General features: G+C 43.5%; 1 protein-coding gene across 1 annotated transcript in view; it reads right to left on the bottom strand.

Moving 5' to 3' along the window:
* Positions 1–6,587: 6,587 nt before the first annotated feature.
* The window catches only part of LOC109404426 (transmembrane protein 26), a 37,264-nt gene continuing 22,369 nt past the window's right edge, over positions 6,588–21,482 (bottom strand). The window contains exons 2-7 of the mRNA XM_029871980.2: positions 17,345–18,012; positions 16,983–17,151; positions 10,667–10,735; positions 9,822–10,118; positions 7,827–8,174; positions 6,588–6,993 (exon numbers count right to left, since the gene is read on the bottom strand). Of these exons, the coding sequence (XP_029727840.2) occupies positions 7,868–8,174; positions 9,822–10,118; positions 10,667–10,735; positions 16,983–17,151; positions 17,345–18,012 (1,510 nt within the window). The 3' untranslated portion in view covers positions 6,588–6,993; positions 7,827–7,867. The remainder of the gene's footprint in view (positions 6,994–7,826; positions 8,175–9,821; positions 10,119–10,666; positions 10,736–16,982; positions 17,152–17,344; positions 18,013–21,482) is intronic.

Genomic DNA, 21,482 nt, shown 5'->3' with positions numbered 1-21,482 from the left:
TCTGCCTGGTTGCGTTTAATTTTGAAACAATCGTTTCAGGTGCGATTTTAATTTGACATTTTTCCTCAAGCTTTGCGATTATATCATCCACATCTTGAGGATTGTCTCCCACGGCTGCTCTCGCTTTTCCCTCCAAACGAGAAAGTATAACCTGAAGGGCAATTGCCTGGTTATCGTTATTAATTAAAGTTTTGCATGCCTTCAGAGCTGCCACTGTGCTAGACAATTTTTCCCCATCACCATTGTAAATCTGAATTAATATTGGGATTGTTCTAATCAATTCTGCGGCCTGCGCCATCTTTGCAATTTTTTTCAGTTTGTTTGCGAATATTACAGCTGATGCTATTGATTTGAATGACACTAGTTCAGAATTTTGTTTTATTTCGATTAAAGCATTAATCGCTTCTAACACTTTTTTACTTTTAATTAATATGGTTTGATTTTCAACAGAGTCTTCGATTTGTGTAATTTCCGATATTTGCTCAACTAAGGTGTTGGCTTTTTTTGATTTTAGTAACAAAATTCGATGAGACGATCTGACATTCACTTTCACTTTTAAATCGTTATAAATTTGTTTTAATAACTCATATCGTTCTTTCATTTGCATGTTCTGAACACAATTAGTTAAAATGAAAATTTTGTTTTTATTTCGTTACTCACTCATAAATGGTTTTTGAAGTTCTCGTTGGTTACCGTCGTCCTCGTCATGTTATGCATCGGTGTACTGCGCAGCTATGGGGTGGCCTCGCCGAGCTGGATTGCTCCGGGCTTTTGTGATTTATTGTTGGAGATGTCGATGATGATTGTTCGGTGGTTGTCGCATAATCGTGAAAAACTGGAATCGCTGCTCTCTTGTGGAAAACTGGGGGCCGGATCACAACGTCCGAGGCCATACAGTCCCGGACATTAAGTCGCGTTTTTTTGCGAAATAGCGTCCAAAAGTTAGGATGCGTCATAATATCCTATGTGCCTTCTTTCCTTGGACTTCGTGGCGTATCTGCAAGTTCGGACGTTATGCCCCGAAAAAATGCGCCATAAAGTCCTGGGACTTTATGGCCTCGGACGTTATGATACTGCGCCGGAAAACTGGGGTCGCTGCTCTATCGTGGAAAACTGGGGTCGCTGCTTTATCGTGGAAAACTGGGGTCGCTGGAACCGTTGCTGGATTTTTGATGAGCTGGGTCGTTGTTGTTCACGACACTATTATAGTTGGTCGTACTCATAATTCACACCATGTTCAAAGCTGCGATGGATTTCGCCGCTTTCAAGGCGATTTGTTTCTCCCGTTTTTTGTAAAGGCGATATAACGTGATGGCTAGGTGTATGTATGGCAACTATGATGAAAATTAGCCACAGTAACAGGATTTGTTGCTGATGGTGTTCGTCGTGTGTCTGTTGATTTTCTACGATGGCGGTAAGCTGCACGTCGCCGTTTTCGTTGGCTTGCTTAGTTTGGGTTTTGCCCATAATGTGCGGGGAGATCACTGTTCGATTTGCAAATTCACTTGACTTGGCACTACTGACACTTGAACTAAACTATTCTAAGTCTGGGACTTAGAATCTGTCACGGTCGCCATGTAGTAACGGTATTACATGAGAATACTTCGATGGTTCGGTTAAGAATGAATGTTTATTCCAACAAATCTTACTTGCTAAGTTACATGGATATTTGGATCGATCAGATATGTATCGATCCGCACTTACACATTCTAAGCATCTAGAGGGAGAAAGATAGAGTTGCGCTGTGCCAGGCAGTTAATAGCAACCAGATGGGTAAAGTAAAATAGAATGCATAATGCTGACTGTTACTTTGCAGTTCGTTCGCATTTGTGTTCTCACGCCACATGTTGGCTTATGAAATGTAAGTTGACCTGAGTGGGATTCGGGTCTGTCACCTCGATTGGTTACGACATGTTTTAGGTTTCAGTAAATGATTTAGGTTGCAGTTTTAGGAACTGTATGAAACAAGGGTGGTCCGCTTTGGGAAACGAATAATATTGATTACAAACAGATGTAGGCACAGCACACCTTCCTACCTGCGCGTTCATGTCGCCGACAACGATTTTCACGTCACGCGGCGAGCAAGCATCGTATGTTTGCTCTAACTGCGCGTAGAACGCTTCTTTCTCGTCATCGGGTCTCCCTTCGTGTGGGCAGTGGACGTTGATGATGCTGTAGTTGAATAAACGGCCCTTAACTCTCAACATGCACATCCTTGCGTTGATCGGCTGCCACCCGATCACACGTTGTCGCATCTTGCCCAACACTATAAATCCTGTTCCCAGTTCATTAGTGGTGCCACAGCTTTGGTAGAAGGTAGCCGCTCGATGCCCGCTTTTCCACACTTTCTGTCCAGTCCAACAAAATTCCTGCAACGCCACGATGTCGAAGTTGCGGGGATGTAGTTCGTCGTAAATTATCCTGTCACATCCTGCGAAACCTAGTGACTTGCAATTCCATGTTCCAAGTTTCCAATCGTAGTCCTTATTTCGTCGCATGGGTCTTTGCCGATTGTATCGAGTCGTATTTTCTCCTATGTTATTCGCAATGGGGATTTTTACGGGTGGCTTATTGGGCCTACGCCAACACTCCTGTCTCGCCGGAGGGCCATCGTGCCAGTTCTGTTTAACGTCCCAACCAACACTGGGACGACCACGCTGATGGGGCTACCACCTTGGATCTAGCTGGGCGTGGTGCAGCGTTTCTTACTCAGCCGCTGGATGCCAGAACAGACGCTGTTTGAGCCGCACCTCCTTGGTGAACAGACACTCGGATCTAGCTGAAGTCAGAAGGACAACAGTGCCCAAGCTGCACTACCAGCTAAGCTCACAACTCTTAGCTGGCGGTCTTTGTCATCGCTTGACCCGTGGAAGCATGAGGTAGGACCTTGTGAGGACCAGAGCTATATTGGACGCTCTCCTTATCGACTCACCGTTTTGCAGCCCATACTGAAATAGTACAAATAGTAATACCTTGATAACATTCAAGACAACATGAGATTAATCTCATAGGTCGATAAGCTAGATAAATATTCAAGACAACATTAACATCATCCTGTTTTGGTATTTTCGGCGCCCCTCTGAGTCTGGTGCCGTTGGCGGGGGCCAACCTGACCAACCGCACGCTACGGCTCTTGCTGTAACTAGGTAACTCGAAAATTTTCCAACCATTTATTGTTTTTATGAAAGGTTTAAACCAAAATAGTACAAAATTTTCTCTTGTAATAGAAAGAGTAGAAGCTGAATAAGCAATCAATGCCAAAAACAATTATTTTAAAGGTTCCATACCTTTGGAACAACTGTATGAAAAAATGTAAAATTTTCAAAGTCGTTTTTCTCAAAACTATGATTTTCGAGTAACCTAATTCTAGCATTAAGGGGAAGGTATGTGCTTATTTTTTGTCTAATTAATGGGAGCAAATCTTAGCGTTGAGGTAAGAGAGGAAGAAGACCCGGCTTCAATCAGTGTGTGTAGTGACGGCTCGGCAGCTGGAGACAGGATTAGCGCGCGCGTTGCCTTCGGTGCTCCGATTTATTTTTTTCCTTTCGCATTTTTAGTTAGATTGATGGCAGGCGATTATCCGGTGAGTTTGTTCCTTTTTATTCTCTTTCTATGGATTCTATATCAATTATTATATTAATTCAATTTTATACCATAGGTGATAGTTTGTATTCATATGTTTATAATGTCCTCTTTTTAAATATTTTTTCATTGACTTTATATAGTTCGTCACCATGAGTGTCGACTTGGATTTTTGTTCCGTTTTGTCACTGTTCGGGATGGCATCTTACAAATTATCTCTTTTTCTTGAATTTAATTTTTTTGTGCAATCTCCTAACGACCTACTGTTTTTCTATGTACTTGTCTGTGTATATTTATTATCTGTATTTTTATGAATAAATATATTGAGCAATCACCTTACGTGGGTGGTCGATGCTTTCCGCGTGATGCGAACAATAGCCCTTCCGTCTGCATATTTTGTTGCTTCTTTTGTAACACATATTGAGCGACCACCTGACGAGGGCGATTGGTTGTTTGCTTTCCGCGTGAAGCGAACAACATCACTGCAGTCTGCACGGCATGCTTCAACTTCAAAAGGTCTTACTACTTATCAAAGTGAATCCTGACCCAACGATACCTTCCCTACTAACAATCACTCCTTCCTGCAGCCTTTGGTGGAGACGTGCGGTAAACGCCAACTTTCACATAACAAAGGTTGCTATTAACATTCCTTTCCTCTTCCAACCTAACTGCAAGGACGTGGCCGGCGCCGTTATTGTACCGTCAAAGAGAGCCTCTAAAGCGTGCACAGTGAGAATGTTGACCACTCCCAGTCAATTATTCAGTTGATTCATTGAGCAACTGTCATTGGTTCGGGCCAATCACGGAGTACACGCAGAAAAAAGCATGGTAAAATCAAAAATATTTCAGGTAAGCTCAAATAAATTGTCAATTTGTTCTGGCAACAAAAATAAGTGTTTGGAGCAAATCGAACGTCACATTTGAAGCAAATTCAATCCATTTTTGAAACAAACATGTATCTTCTGACTGGTTATGTTAGAAACAAATGTAAAAATTTTTGTTTTTTTTTTGTGGCAGGTCGGCCCTACGGAAATATTTGTTTTTCAAATAGGGTAAGTGTACCAATTATGGCACTACTTAAGGAAAACTATTTGTACAAAAATAACGAGTAGATCAACGAAAGTCATCAATATGTTAAAAGATAGCTAAGTTTCCATATTTTGCAGGAAAAATATAGAAACGGACCCAAAACTACTTTTAGTATTTATTACAGCGTGTGCCAATGATAGGAACCCTGTACCAGTTATGGTTACATTTTTTAATTTCGGTTTCTTTTCGCACTATTTGCATGCATTCCTTATGGGATTAGCCATAATAGGTACACTATGACGAAAAAAGGTGCAAGGAAGCTGAAATTTTAAGGAAAATGATTTATTTCTACCATAATTTGAGCAAAATGTTAAGTTTAAATGAGTGCAACCATCTTTTGTGAACGTGATCTGTTGTTCACAATTTTTTTCTTGTTGATATATATCACCAGAGGGTGAAAATCAACTATGGCGAATAATTGGTACTATAGCCATAATTGGAGCACTTACCCTAAATTTACAAAATTATTTCCTTCTCTAGGAAAATCCACTTCCCGCGTGGCACTTTCAATGCCAACATCATGTAGATAACATACGCTCCCGAAATCAATGGGATTTCGTGGAAACTTTTGGTGAAACTTGCCTTTTTTGCAAGAGGAAATCTTGTTTGGTGATGCAGCTGGAACATGAGAGTTTTGTTTATGTTCTCGACGGCGGAACGGGGGGCTCTTCAGTGGGTATTGTAGAAATCAATATGTAATTGAGTTTGTTTTAAAAATTAATATTTTAGTTTTAAATATTTTATCAGTTTACCGAAAAAACATGAATATTTGTGTTTCAAACGAACGAAATTTGTCTCCGTGTAGCAACCATAGATATGTGCAGTCAGTCTAAGCAGTAGAATAACTAGCCACAGAAGTTCAATGTCGTGACTGTTCGTGTGACTAACATCTAGTTTGCCATGCCCTTACAGCGTCAGCAGCGGTACTAGAAGTGTCAAGTTAATTTTGTTTACCAAAACAAAAGATCCTCTACAAGAAGGACACTTGAAAATAGTGAATTATTGCAATTAAAGTTATTGAAATAATTTATTTAGAAAAGTGACTACAGCGCCATTAGAGTTCTAGTGTATTTCTATTGTTTAAGCTAAGCTAAGCTAAGCAAATCTTAGCGTTGAGGTAAGAATTTGTTGTAAACAGAGCTACGTTGTCGTCCCACTGTTTTGCAGACCAAATACATTCCTAATTATATAGTATGATAATATGATCAGATCTATAGCACTGAAGCATTATTACTGGTAATTGACCGACCATGTTATACCATGGAAATATATGCATCGAAATAATTAATAATAATTACTTCCATAGAATAGAAAAGTTTTAAACTTCAACAGAACCCAGCTGCCGCGTCTGTCTATGGCATTTTTGAACGGCCAGCTCACTAGGGCATCAAACTTTACCATATAACTACACATGCATAGCAGCAGCAGCAGGATTTCCTGACGAGATTACATCATTGTAAAAGCTAATACCGTGTGGAAACTGGCAGGTGACAAGCCTGCCCGGGTCAAGCATTCCGTCACAGCAGCAATAATAGCCTCATTGGCTGGACTAGATGGGACTAGGTGGGTCAGCTGCATATGACATCCTGTCAATTAGATTGTGGTGGTGGGTGGTTCGAGTTGTGAGTTGGTAAACTAATTTAATATGTGGTGCAATGAGCCGTCCCAGCAATATAATAATTATTTATGTCATATGCTTTGATCATTCATTACAAACAACGAGCACTTAATAGCCAATTGACTCGCCTATTGCACTAATTAGTTGGATATGTGATGTTTATATCATTGCAAATGCCTTTGAGAGTCAGTTGTTTACGCTATTGCTGTTTATTACTCTTTTTCCAACAATGCAAATTTTAATAAAGCTTTAATTAACCTGGATTAACCTAACAAATTCGACGGTATCTATTTTTTTGTGTTCATTAAAACCGTACAGCCACAACCATCGGCCAGCCATCCAGCCGTGCGGCGTCCTCAAATTCCATCCTTGGTTTCTTTCAAAGGAGCCACAAATTTATTAGGCACACAACAAACATCCGAAGCAAATCCACAAAACTCATCATCTTGTCGCGTCTTCGACGTCGTCGTCATTCGAAATAAAGACTACTACTCGACGCAACTTTTGACGGCAATAATATGCTTTCCGACGTTACTTCCGGTCCTTGGTCGGCCTCTGCCAGCCAGCAAAAAAAAACTGTTACTACCGCTCGATGGTCCTTTTTACTACACAAGAGCAGTCATCGTCGCCATCATCATCTTCGTCGTCATTACTGTCCTCTTTGGTTCCAAGTTGTTACAAACGGCGATTCCAGCCGGGCAAATCTAAAAAAAAAACACACACTAATGACTGATTGGAACAAATTCTGATTTAAGGTATCATTTCAGGAGATATACAGTATACACTTAAGGACAAACGTCTTGAAATCCCGCGTCAACGGTGCCTCAGAACTTCAAACGCACAAATCTCAAGAAGCAAGCTTCACACAACAGTGCATTTCATTATTCTGTTCTTGCTCACTCGCAACAGGCTTAAAATAAGAAGATCAGGTGCGCTGGTTTTGTTTACGAAGTGATTTGTGCCCTGAAAATCGTGAGTAGGTGCCAAAGTCGGCCATTGTGGCGGCCATTTTGGGATTCTAAAAAGTCTGTCCTTAACATTTGATGATATTGGGGCAAGGAATGTGAACAAGTGACGAACGAGAAAAATGACGCAGGAAGTTAGATGCTAGTTGAATGCGATTCAATCAGGGAGTGGTATAAGCATGAATCGGAACAATATGCAGAGGTTTTACGCAATTTTCAATGTTGTGTGGCACAAGCCTGCGCCAAAACCCTGCATCTGCAATGGCCACGAAAAGCGCTTCAAAGGGCTAAAAGGGCTGTAGTGAGATGTCAGAAAAAAATAAATATAAATAAACAATGTTCAGTAGGCATCTAGGTAAATGTAGAAACTTTGTAGACGGCTGCAACAGATAGATTGCATGTGGTGTAGGAACACATGGGAACTCTAAACTTATGGAAAAAAACAAAAAGAACACCATTCAAGCCGGACAAAAATGGAATTCTTCTGCAGCTTGGCTTCTTTCTGGAACTCGATGCTAAAGTAAAGCAACGATGTAGCCATTAAAATATTAAGATACAACTTTCTCACCCACCTAAATCCAACTTCCGAGGCACCGCCGTTCTGGCAGCAAATCTACTCATAGGAGCCAGACGTAGACCCGGCACTCGACGCAGATCCTCGCCGATGCCGCTTCGTCCGCTTGGTCTTGTCACCGCGGCTCTTCTCGTGAATGATTTCGAATTCGCTAGTATCGTTTTCATCGCTACCGCCGCCATGGTGGTGATGTCTTCCGCCGGCTTTGTCAACTATGCCATTATCGGCATCATCATCATCGTCGTCATCATGGTCGCGAATGTTCTCCTTGCTATCGTAGACGTTATCTTCGGATAACTTTTTCCCATGATGACGGTTTCGGTGACCACTTGAGTGTTGCTTTTTCCTGCGTGGAATAAGGGAAGGGGAAATTTGTTTGTGTTAGAGGTTTGAGTAAAGGATGTGGAATTCCCAAATTTCAACTTGGAGAATGCTTCATCAACCGTTTCCTAAAATCTGCTACTCATTGTATTTAAATCAAATGTGAAAAACGTAGTTGAAAGTACGAAGATGAAGTGCGGAATCTCAAATTAAAGTGAGATTTTGCGTTAGATCGTTTCGGTATCTTCAACTATGACGTCCATCATTTTTCAGGATTTTCAGACCCCCTCCCCCCTCTGTCGCGCCTTTTCGTATTCCTAATACATGGAGTGTCTCACTTTCTCAGACATACCTCCCCCCTCCACCGAAGGACGTCATATTTGAAAGACCCCTTTTTCATTAGCGCCAACAGGAAGAACGAGATCGCGAAGCGATGGAAGAGCTGTACCGCGCTAGGGACACACGAAGTTCTACGAGAAGCTGAACCGCTCGCGCAGAGGCTTTGTGCCACAAGCCGACATGTGCCGAGATAATCACGGGAATATTCTCACGAGCGAGCGTGAGGTGGTCGAGAGGTGGCGGCAGCATTACGATGAGCACCTCAATGGCCACGTTGCAAGCACCGAAGGTGGCACGGCAACAGATCTAGGATAGCCGGTTGAAAAACAACAAGGTGATGGTCTTTCAAGCTTGCTGTTCAACATTGCGTTAGAGGGTGTAATTAGCAGAGCGGAAATAAACACGAGTGGAACGATTTTCACGAAGTCCGTTCAGCTGCTTGGTGAGTGAAGCCAGGCGAATCGAATTAGTCATTAATGTGTCGAAGACAAAGTACATGATGGCAAAGGGCTCCAGGGAGGAATCACAGCGCCCGCCACCCCGAATTTCTATCGACGGTGATGATATCGAAGCGGTTGAAGAATTCGTGTACTTGGGCTCACTGGTGACCGCCGATAACGACACCATCAGAGAAATTCAGGGGCGCATTGTGGCAAGAAATCGTTCTTACTTTGGACTCCGCAGAACTCTACGATGGCATAAAGTTCGCCGTAACACGAAGTTAGCTATCTACAAAACGCTGCGCTGATTAGACCGGTCGTCCTCTACTGGCACGAAACATAGACCCTACGTGCAGAGGACCAACGCGCCCTTGGAGTTTTCGAACGGAAGGTGTTGCGCACCATCTACGGCGGAGTGCAGATGGAAGACGGGACTTGGAGAAGGCGAATGAACCACGAGCTGCATCAGCTGCTGAGAGAACCAACGTCCACACCGCGAAAATCGGGAGGCTACGGTGGGCGGGTCACGTCATCAGGATGTCGGATAGCAACCCGACTAAAATGGTTCTCGAGAGTCATCCGACCGGTACAAGAAGACGTGGAGCGCAGCGAGCTAGGTGGGTCGACCAAGTGGAGGACGATCTGCGAACCCTACGCAGAGTGCGGAACTGGAGACAAACTGCCATGAACCGAGTGGAATGGAGACGGCTATTATGTACAGCAGAGGCCACCCCGGCCTTAGCCTGATTGACTGCCTGCTCTATGTAGGTTTTATTTAGATTGATCTCAACGACCACTTCCTGTTATGAACGTCATCAATTAAACACAGCGCCCTACCTAATCTAATCCGTTCAGCTATAGGCATACTAGTATATAAGTATAGCTTTACCCACCTATCACCGCTTCTCCCGCCATCCTTTCGATTGCGTGACCGCTTCCGTTCATTTTCCAGCTCCTCCAGACCGTCACCGTCCACTTCGCGCTCCTGGCTGCTGGTCATTAACTTTCTCTGATAGCTTCCTTTCTTTCCACCGCCCCGTCGTGCCGTTCCCATCTCCAGTGCCACCTCGTCGTCCACCTCCTCCACCGAACGTTTTCCGGCTGCTTTTTTGCGCAAATGTTTCTGCTCGGCCGTCGTTTGGCTGCTGGCCGTCGAGTAGCCGGTGTCTTTGCGTGTTTTTGCCGACAGACTTTGATTGGTCGTGAGGTCGTGAAGTCGCACGTGATGGAGCCACCATATCGCACGACCACGACGATGCCGGAAGAGTTGTGGGAATGAAAGAAAACAAAGTTAAAAGCTAGGTTAAAAGTTGTTTAATTACGCATGATATCTTCAGAAAAGAATTATATTGCTTTTTATTATGTGTAAATGAACTTTTCAAAAGTAAGGAAAAAGGTATTTTTCTTGAAGAACCTTTTTCAATGTTTAGCATTTTGTTATTTTATCGTTATGCTATGACTCCTTTGTTTCACCTTTCTACGTCCAATCCAACCAAGAATCCAGCCTTATGTGTTTTCAGTCTTATGTTAGAATCCCGTATTCTCTTAGCTGAAACTGGCAACTATTTTCATTTTGTAAACGTGTTTTACCATCTGCTGTTCTGTGAATATGGATAAGCGTGTTCCTAAGGCATTTGTATAATGAATTGAAACGGTTGTGATAATATCTTGCAAAAGTTGAGTGTCGTTTTGTGTACAATAAGTGAAGCAAAACTAACTGAATGAAGTTTTTTTTTACCTTGCTGCTTTGCGCTGCTTCAGCTTTCGCATCTCGTGTATTTCATCGTCACTGTAATCCGTAACTTTTCTGGAAATTAAAAGCAAACTAAATTAATGAGGATCGGAAAAAGCCTACTTTAGGGAAATGGTCTGAGATGGGCAAAATTAGTCCACGTAGTTTATGGACAGCGTCTAATAAGGTATGCGCACAGGCACAACAAAATTTAGCCAATAAAATTACGCAGCGATTAGGCTCATACAAATTTAATTTTGACTTTTTGTCTCCCCCACCCCCTTCAAAAATTTTTGGCTGAACTTCGCATTTTGAGAGGGCAGACAAAAAATATTTATCAAAATATCGGGTGTTGCCGGAAATTCCTTAACGAATCCGATGAGTTTTAAATATTTTTCTGATTAAATGCTTTTTATTTTTAAGCCCCCTCGCACCCTTCAACGAGCCAAAGACTTATGAAACAAAAAGTGAAATAAATATTTGTAACGCCCTTAGGCCGTTACAAATATTTATTTCACTTGTTTGTCCCACCATTCTTTGGTTGCTTGAGGGGGGGGGGGGGGATAAAAATAATAAAGCATTTAATCTGAAAAATATTAAAAAGTCATCGAATTTGTTTAAGAATTTTTAGCAAAACCCGATATTTTGCTAAATATTTTTTTGTCTGCCCCCTCAAAATGCAAAATCCAGCCAAAAATTTTTGAAGGGGGGGGGGGGAGACAAAAAGTCAAAATTAAATTTGTATCAGCCTTATCGTAAAAAAAATAATCACACGAAGTTAAGATTCGACTGGGAAATTCTTTCGATTTTTTCTGGTTCTCGCAGTCTAAGTAGGGGATCAAAATGGAATGTTTTGTTCTGCCCGCCGTTTCGGCCCTTTGTATTTGGCCTGTTTCAAAAGTGGAACTGTCTACCGTTCATCGTTAATATCTGTTGCCGTTTTGTGTATTTTAAGCTTCTTGTATGCAGTTTTTAACATGTATAAATTACTGGTTAAAAGGGGGCACTATCTATTCTTAACCGCCTGTACTACACTTTGTTCATCGAGACGTTGTTATGAACAACCAGAGTTCTACGGTGTTAAAGGGATTACGTTTTTTTTTAAACAAATGTACAAATTTCTAGCTGAGTAATTCTCGCTGAGACCGGCCCACTATTTACACCTTGTCTTTAAAAATGCTTAAGGTGGCGATTTTGTGAAAGTTCTTGCCAAAACAGTAAGGGAAATGCATTTGGTTACTCAATTTGATTTACCCCTCGTTAGTTAGAGCCACAACAATTTTTGCAGACCCCTCGATTTTGGTCAAATGGTGGCTCATTTGAACCGTTATAACTCGTTATAACTAAATTTCTCCAAAAACCACCTGTTGCTGCTGGGAACACTGGTCCATGTCCTCCGTTGCTGGTGCAACCGAAGCTGAACCACCCGTTTGATCGGTCAGCGCGAGATGACTGGCAAGAATGAGATAGATCGAAGACAGCCTAATGAGCGAACGTTCGTATACCGCTAAAAGTGTCGAGATAAAGTTAAAATTGTTAAATTACCTTTGTTAATTGGAAAATCGTAGTTGCTACTACTAGTTTACAAAAGTTAGTGTAGAATTTATTAAAACCTATCTAGAATTTGAAACTTAATTAAAATTGAATTCTTACAGTTCCCAAAAGAGGTTAGAAGTCCTAAAGCCTAAGATCTAATATCGTGCAATTAAAATCACTATTAATCACGAAGTAAGAGGTAGTTGTCATGCATTAGGACAGCCAAGTAATTAAAGTTTCAATTACAGTTCGAACTTAGCTTAGTTGCGTTGGGAGTGCAGTTTAGAGTTAGATCTAAAGTGATTGGAACACCGAAAGTGTAAGATGCGTATGTTACATGAACTGTGAATCAAAACTAATAAATGATTATTTTTGTAATTTAAAGCTACACTACACCAGACTCAGTTGGTGCTGCTACAAACCCGGTGAGGAATTTCTTTCTGCCCCCCGCAACACCACCTCAAAACGAAATGTTGTTGAAAAGAGGGAAGATAGAGCTACTCTTTACAGTTATAAAAAGTTGGGTCGGCCATATTGATTTTGGCCGTCATTTTTAATTTTTATACCAAAACTTGTTTGTCACTATATTGGCAACCACCGATTTTCAAATTTTTTGCATCAATTGAAAGTTGAGACATTTCAATACATATGTATAACATTCATTCACTTAATTTCATTTATTTAGTTCAACATGAAATTCATGATAACACTGAATCAAGAATTTGCCGCCATAATACTCGATTTGCAGCAGCAGCTCTCCAACGTCGGTCACGCCCAACGCTCGCCAGATCACGCTCCACCTGATCCGCCCATCGTGCTCTCTGTGCTCCACGCCTTCTTGTACCAACCAGATGGTTAGCAAACACCAACTTCGCAGGGTTGTTGTCCGGCATTCTTGCAACATGCCTTGCCCACCGTATCCGTCCAGCTTTAGCCACTTTCAGGATGTTGGGTTCAGCGTAGAGTGCAGCGAGCTCGTGGTTCATCCTTCTCCGCCACACACCGTTCTCCTGCACGCCGCCGAAGATCGTCCTTGGCACGCGTCGCTCGAAAACTTCGAGTGCTTGCATGTCCTCCTCGAGCATGGTCCATGTCTCGTGTCCGTAGAGAACCACCGGTCTTATTAGCGTTTTGTACATGGTACATTTGGTGCGGGGGTGAATCTTTTTTGACCGCAGTTTTTTTCTGGAGCCCGTAGTAGGCACGACTTCAACTGATGATGCGCCTTCGTATTTCACGGCTCACGTTATTGCCAGCCGTTAGCTAGGAACCGAGGTAGACGAATTCTTCTATCACTTCGAAAACATCCTCGTCTATCGTAACATCGCTGCCAAGGCTTGTCCTATCTCGCTCAGTCCCACCTACCAGCATGTACTTTGTCTTAGCCGCATTTAACACCAGTCCGACCTTTGCTGCTTCGCGTTTCTGGCGGGTGTACAGCTCTGCCACCGTTCCAAATGTTCTGGCTATAATGTCCATGTCGTCCGCAAAGCACACAAATTGTCCGGATTTTGTAAAAATCGTTCCCCGGCTGTTGAGCCCGGCTCGTCGCATAACACCTTCCAGAGCAATGTTGAAGAGTAGGCATGAGAGTCCATCACCTTGTCGCAGTCCCCGGCGAGATTCGAATGAACTGGATAGTTCACCCGAAACCCCTACGCAGTTTTGCACACCGTCCATCGTTGCTTTTATCAGTCTAGTCAGCTTCCCAGGAAAGCCGTTTTCGTCCATGATTCTCCATAGCTCTGCGCGGTCGATACTGTCGTATGCCGCTTTGAAGTCGATGAACAGGTGATGCGTTGGGACCTGGTATTCACGGCATTTCTGGAGGATTTGCCGTACGGTAAAGATCTGATCCGTTGTCGACCGGCCGTCTATGAAGCCAGCTTGATAACTCCCCAGGAACTCATTCGTTTTAGATGACAGACGACGGAAGATGATCTGGGATAGCACTTTGTAGGCAGCATTCAAAATAGTGATCGCCCTGAAGTTCTCACATTCCAAATGGTCGCCTTTCTTGTGAATGGGGCAGATTACCCCTTCCTTCCACTCCTCCGGTAGCTGTTCGGTTTCCCAGATCCTGACTATCAGCCGATACAGACAGGTGGCCAGCTTTTCTGGGCCCATCTTGATGAGTTCAGCTGCGATACCATCCTTACCAGCTGCTTTGTTGGTTTTGAGCTGGTGAATGGCATCCTTAACTTCCCTCAGCGTGGGAGTTGGTTCATTACCGTCCTCCGCTGCACTGGCGTCGTCGTTTCCTCCGTTGCCTTGGGCTCCCGTGCCTACGTTCTCCACGCCGTTCAGGTGCTGATCGAAGTGCTGCTTCCACCTTTCGATCACCTCACGTCCATCCGTCAAGAGGCCCCCGTCTTTATCCCTGCATATTTCGGCTCGCGGCACAAAGCCGTTGCGGGATGCTTCGAGCTTCTGGTAGAACTTCTGTGTTTCTTGGGAACGGCACAGCAGTTCCATTTCTTCACACTCCGCTTCTTCCAGGCAGCGCTTTTTCTCCCGAAAGAGGCGGGTCTGCTGTTTCCGCTTCTGTTTATAACGTTCCACGTTCTATCGAATCCCTTGCTGCAGCATTACCGCCCTCGCTGCATTCTTCTCTTCCAAAACCGTTCTGCACTCTTCGTCGAACCATTCGTTCCGTCGATTCCGTTCCACGTACCCGATGGTGCTCTCGGCTGCGTCGTTGATTACTGCTTTCACTGTACTCCAGCAGTCCTCTAGAGGGGCCTCATCGAGCTTGCCCTCGTCTGGCAACGCGGCCTCGAGATTCTGCGCGTATGCTGAGGCGACATCCGGTTGCTTCAGTCGCTCTAGGTTGTACCGTGGCGGTCGCCGGTACCGTACATTGTTGATGACGGAGAGTTTTGGGCGCAGTTTGACCATCACCAGATAGTGGTCGGAGTCGATGTTGGCGCCACGATAGGTCCTGACGTCGATAATGTCGGAGAAGTGCCGTCCGTCAATCAGAACGTGGTCGATTTGAGATTCCGTCTGCTGTGGTGATCTCCAGGTGTAACGATAAGGGAGGCTGTGTTGGGAAAAGGTGCTACGTATGGCCATATTTTTGGAGGCGGCGAAATCAATGAGTCGTAGGCCGCTTTCGTTCGTGTGCTGGTGGGCGCTGAACTTACCAATCGTCGGTCTGAATTCCTCTTCCTGGCCTACCTGAGCGTTCAAATCACCTATGATGATCTTGACGTCGTGGTTTGGGCAGCGGTCGTACTCGCGTTCGAGATGCGCGTAAAATGCGTCTTTGTCATCATCAGTGCTTCCGGAGTGGGGGCTGTGCACGTTTATTATGCTAATGTTGAAGAATCGGCCCTTGATCCTCAACCTGCACATTCTTTCGTCGATCGGCCACCAACCGATCACGCGCCTCTGCATGTCGCCCATCACTATAAAAGCTGTTCCCAGCTCACGTGTGTTGCCGCAACTCTGGTAGATGGTATGATTACCTCTAAACGTTCGCACCATAGATCCTGTCCAACACACCTCCTGCAGCGCTACGATTCCGAACCCGCGGTCCTTCAGTATATCGGCGAGTATGCGGGTGCTCCCGATGAAGTTGAGAGATCTGCAGTTCCACGTACCGAGCTTCCAATCGCAAGTCCCTTTTCGTCGCTGTGGTCGTCGCCATTGGTATCGGTTCGCATTCTTCTCTTGTTGATTTTCCGGTGCTAGTGTTTTTTACGGCTGGCTCGCAGGGCCTGACACCAACCCACTAACCCAGGGAGCTGGCCTTACCTTCCCGGAAGCTACGGGTTCTGCATTGGCATTTCCTCCAACTACAGTGCTAAATAGCTAGGCTCGAGCGCCAGTCTTCGCCGGAGGTGGTGTTTTTAATGGGCGCCCAGGAGATAATATTTTACCTGAGCTTCCACCCCCAAAAGCAACCAACGATTCGGTACATATTTTTTGACGAAATAATAGATGTTAATTGTTCGATGGCCATGTTCTCAATCTAAACTCGCTGCAGCAATGTTAGCTGCGGAGCTTTTGGATGAGAACGGAAGTAACCAAGGGAAACCGAATAAGTAACTCAGATGTACAAGTATGTCAACAAAGGCATAGAATTTGTAAGAAATAGACAGCATGCGTAGTCAAACACGTAACATATCTTCCATACTCTTTGCTCGTAGAATTTGAAGAGCAGTTGAAAAGTATTCTGAATACTTCCAAGCGAAGCACCTCAAGCAGTTAAAATGCTATTTTACAGCCAAAAGCTTTTGAGCAACACAGCTTATGCTAATTCAAGTCTGCTATACATCCGAACTGCTTATGTAGGGCAGCAAGCAGTTCAAATGCCCAATACGGTCTACTGTACGACAAATTCAAATGTTTAGTGGTTACCTGTGACTTTATAAGACACTTTTTAATTGTCAACGATGTCGATAGAGTAGATTCCTACTCTTTTAGTTGATAGTACAGCGCAGAATGATTAAAAATTGATAACAAAAACAAAGTGCTGTCTGTTTTATTCATCAACTTGTACGCAGTATAAACTTACAAATTTTCTTCAAATTGGTCAAATTGGTCTACCGTCTATCTTTGTGATAATAAACTGAATGAATGTTAGTCTTCACGTAACAGGACTTATTATCAGTTCGCTTTCCAATCGCCCTGGTTCTTAGTCTATAAATATCACAAAAGCTCCAATATTAACTTACATGTCTAATCAAATTTAATTACCCATGCTCACCGACAAACAGCTCCTCAAACATGCACAACAAAACACATTCATCCTCGCCCACACGCCCCAATGTTTGTTTACCTTCGGCTGGTTTTCTTGTGGTGCTTCGTATGACGACCAGGTCCACCTCCAGATGACTGCTTCTTACCCTGCAGCTGCTGCTTTTTCTTCTTCGATGCCGTCTTCCGATTTTCCGAATGAACCACGTACAGCCGATAAAGCTGAAGCAATATAACCAATGTGTTTTTACCTGCAGGATAGAGGAAAATATGTAGCACTTTGCACTCGGACTGACTCGAAGCCCACTTCCGGGCTATCCGACACCTTCCTCCGATAAGGTAATTTGAGGCATGGACTTCTCCATAAAAAGGATGAAAAATGACTACATATTCATATCAATGGGTGTACGTATCTTACGTTAACGTTCACAGAAGAGTACTCACATGTGAAGAAAATGTTCATATAGGTTATAATTTTGTAGTGGATGATAATCAGAAGCCGAAAGGTGAGAAACGGGGCATCCTGCAGCAGAATGTTCAACGCAATGCCCCACACGTCGATGTTACAGCAGCTCATGTTACAACAATGGGTGTCCTCGTCTCGTTGGGCGGCAGCACTTCCGCCCCCGCGCGGTTTCCGGGCACGTGTGGCCGACAGGACAATCGTAAACTGCAGCAAACTCCAGGACCAAATGCTCAGCGTCAGCAGGACCAGCACCGGTTCGTTTGCAATTTTGCTATCTTTGAAAGAATCGAAAAACTCAATTATGTCGGCCGCGGTTCCGATGTAGACCAGCAGCAGTTGGCTCAGCTGGTCCCGGGTCAGGTCCCCCTTTGGTAGCATCCACCGGCCAATGATGAGCACCAGCATCAGGAACTGCTCGATAAGGGTTACCCATGTGTCGGCATTTAGTTGAATTTCCGGGAGCTGGATTTTTACACCGAGCATTTTGTTCAGGTCTTTCAGGTCTTTGCCGACCGTGGCAGCAAAATTTATTGTTTCGTTCAGCATCTGGTCCTGGAAGAGGGTGCGTTTTTCCAGTTTGTCCAATTCCAGAAGCCATATTGCAGGTACAATGGTGGACAGGTAGATGAACACCGATGGGCAAAACCTAATGAGAAAGAACAATATATTTGTGGAATTACATTCTACCACTGCGCGTGATGAAATCAATGCCAACTTTGCGCGTGATGAACTCAGCGCCTTCAAATTACTGTTTAGACAAATACGGTATTCTACAAAGTTGTTCCTACTAATAAGGCCCTCTTTCAAAAGTACATGATAATAAGGGTGGTTATACATATGTTCCGTCGTGTGACGTAGTTCATGGAGCGTCGTGACGCGACTCAAAACCCAGAAAATCCGTATAAAATCGACACTGCTTATCCCAATTTGGCCGATTTGTGTGAACATTAGACTCACTCTAATCGTGAACATCCCTGGGAGAATCTCTGGAAAAATCCCTTTTGGATTCCCTGGGAGAATCCATGAATGAATCCTTGGTAGAATCCCTTGAGGGAACCACGTCGGAATCCTTGGGAGAATTCCAGGAGGAATTCCTGAATGTATCCCTAAAGGAATTGATGAAGAGTCCTTTGAGGAACTCCGTAGGCGTATTTCAGAAGGAATTCCAGCAAGAACTTCTGGAGGAATCACTGGAGAAATTCTTGAGGGGATCCCTAGAGGAATTCCAAGAGGAATTCCTCTAGGAATCTTTGGAAGAATCACTGCAGGTATTTCTTGTGGAATCTGTAAAGAATTTTCTGAAAGAATCTGCGGAGAAATTTCTTGAGGAATTCATGGATGAATTTCTGGGAAAATCCCTGGAGGAATTTCTGGCCGAATTCGTGGAAGAATCCCTGGAGGGATTCTTGATCAATTCCCTGGATAATTTGCTAGATTATTGGCTGGAAGAATTCCTGTAGGAGCCTTTGTGAGAATCCCTGGAGGAATTTCTAGAGGAATCTCTGGAGGAATTCTCGAAGGAATCCTTGAGAGAATCTCTGGAGGAATTCATGGAGGAATTCTTGGTCAAATTCCTAAATCAATTTATGAGGAATCCTTTTCGGAATTCATGGAGAAATCCTTGCGAGAACTCTTATAAAAATTCTGGAGCAATTTTTGGAGAAATCGCTAGAGGAATCCTTTGATGAAGTCCTGGAAGATTTTCTGAAGGAACCTTATGAGTAATCTTTGGAGGATTTCCTGGAGGAATCCATGTAGGATTTCCTGCAGGTTCTTTGGAAAAATCCTTGGACGAACACCTGAAGGAATACACAGAAACCTTTTTTTATGCATGTTATTTTTATGCACTTTTAATTTATGCACCTTTTTTATGCCCTGCATAAAAAGAGGGAAAGCTACTCAGACCAAATATTGTGCATAAGAATATTTAATAATGACGGGAACTATTACAACGGTGGCCAAGGGGTGTTTACAGAAGAGAGCAAAGTAAGGTTACAGGTTCGTTTTTGGGTGTTTCTGAAGGTCCCATGTGCGTTACATGGGTCCGAGTGGGTCTTAATGGTGTTTCGAAGTCATTTCAAGAAGTCTCAGAGCATTTTAAGCTGGTTTCAGAGACGTTGAGGTTTTGGTGAGGAGGGTTTTTTTATGCACTCCAGGATGTTTCAGACCATTTTTGGCGGGATGCAGAGGCGTTACGGAGGAGTTTTCGGGGTGTTCGGAGCCTCTCGAGTGCATTACATGGGATCCGAGGGGTTTAAGGGGGATTTTGAAGGCATTTCAGGACGTTTCAGAGTATTTTCTGCGGGATTAAGACGCGTTACGAAAGTGTTACGGAGGAGTTTTCGGGGGGTTCGGAGCCTCTCAGGTGCGTTACATGGGGTCCGAGGGGGTTTAAGGGGGATTTTAGAGGCATTCCAGGATGTTTCAGAACATTTTCTGCGGGATTAAAAGGCGCTACGAAGGAGTTTTCAGGGTGTTCGGAGCTTCTCAGGTGCGTTACATGGGGTCCGAGAAGGTTTAAGGGGGGTTTTGGAGGCATTTCAAGACGTTTCAGAGCATTTTCGGGGAATTAAGAGGCGTTACGGAAGCGTACGGAAGCGGAGGGGTTCTCAGGGGTTTTGAAGCCTCTCAGGTGCGTTACATGGGGTCCCCGGGAGGCTTAAGGAGGATTTGTGAGGCATTTCAGGAAGTTTCAGAGTAGATTCTGAAATATCTTAAAACGCCCCTCAAACCTCTTGCAACGCCCTTTAAAGGCTCCTGAGATCCCTTGAATTGCCCCTAAAGCCCCTTGAAACGCCCCTGAAACCCACTTAATACTATTGAAATACCCCAGAGTTCCCCGTAATCCCCGTAAACACCAACATTTCTTGACAGAACACCCTTAAAGGCTTTTGAAATCCCCCGAAAAAAACCCTTAAAACGCCACTGAAGCCCCTTGGAACCCCCTTTTCGGGCTCTCTGGGAACTTTCTGGAAACTCCCTTAGCCCCACCTCAACTACTCAGAAGCAAGACCTGTTCTCGCGAACAAGATTCTCCAACTAAAGCCCAAACTTAATTTATGCATAAATTTCCCTCTTTTCATGCCTTTTTAAATTTCTGCACATTTTTAATTTATGCAGTCCCAGCCATGTGCATAAAAAGAGGTTTCAGTGTACCTGGGAAATATCTGGGGGAATTTCTGTAAGAATCCCTAGGAGTAATTGCTTGAGAAATCCATGGACAAGTCCCTAAAGGAATCTTGGGAGATATTCTTGGAGGAATTTCTGGACGAATGCGTGGAGGAATCCCTGGATTAATTCTTGTAGCATTCTTGGAATCTTGTGAATTGATTCGTGAAGGAATCCCAGGAGGAATTCCCGGAGCAACTTCTGGAGGAAGTCTCGGACAAATCCCTGAATTGCTGGAGAAAGCCCTGGAGGAATTCTCAGAGGGATTCCTGGAGAAATCAATGGAAGAACTTTTGGAGGAACTGTGAAGAAATTTCTGGAAGAATCCTTGGAAGAATTTCTTGCAGATTTGTTTGAGAAATCTGTCGACAAATCTCTGAATGAATAACTGGAGGAATCCCTGGAAGAACTCTGGGCCTGGAGGAACATTAGGCTGAAAAAAGTTGCATTTTGTCCAGCACATAGCAGCAATATTTTTGCACGAAAATGCGTTTTTGGAACCTCAAAAGGATTCTTAGATTACTTTGATAAGAAATTCTTAATCCGGATTATCCGAGTGATTACAAGATAAAACTCTAAGGAATTCCTGAAGGAATCCAAAAGGGATTTCTGTAGATATTTCTAGATGAGTTCCCGGATAAATCCCACAAGTAATTTCTGACAGAATCCCTATTACAATCTCCGACAAATTCATAGTGGCATCCTTAGAGGAATTCCGAGATAAATTATTGGAGGATTCCGAAAGAAATTCCTGGAGAAATCTACGAAATAATTATTTTTTCAGGATTCTGGAGCAATTACAGAAATCAATCGATAAAATCTAGGAGAATTCCCAACAAGAAATTTTAGGAGAATCTCTGAAAAAAATCCGGAAGAAATCACAAAAGAAATTCTCAAGAAATGTTTATGCGTGAGTAGCACAAGGAAATCCTAGATGAATCACAAGAG

Source organism: Aedes albopictus, chromosome 3, assembly GCF_035046485.1.
Source record: "Aedes albopictus strain Foshan chromosome 3, AalbF5, whole genome shotgun sequence".
In the NCBI taxonomy this organism is placed as follows: Eukaryota; Metazoa; Arthropoda; class Insecta; order Diptera; family Culicidae; genus Aedes; species Aedes albopictus.
This window is presented reverse-complemented; position numbering and strand designations above follow the sequence as displayed.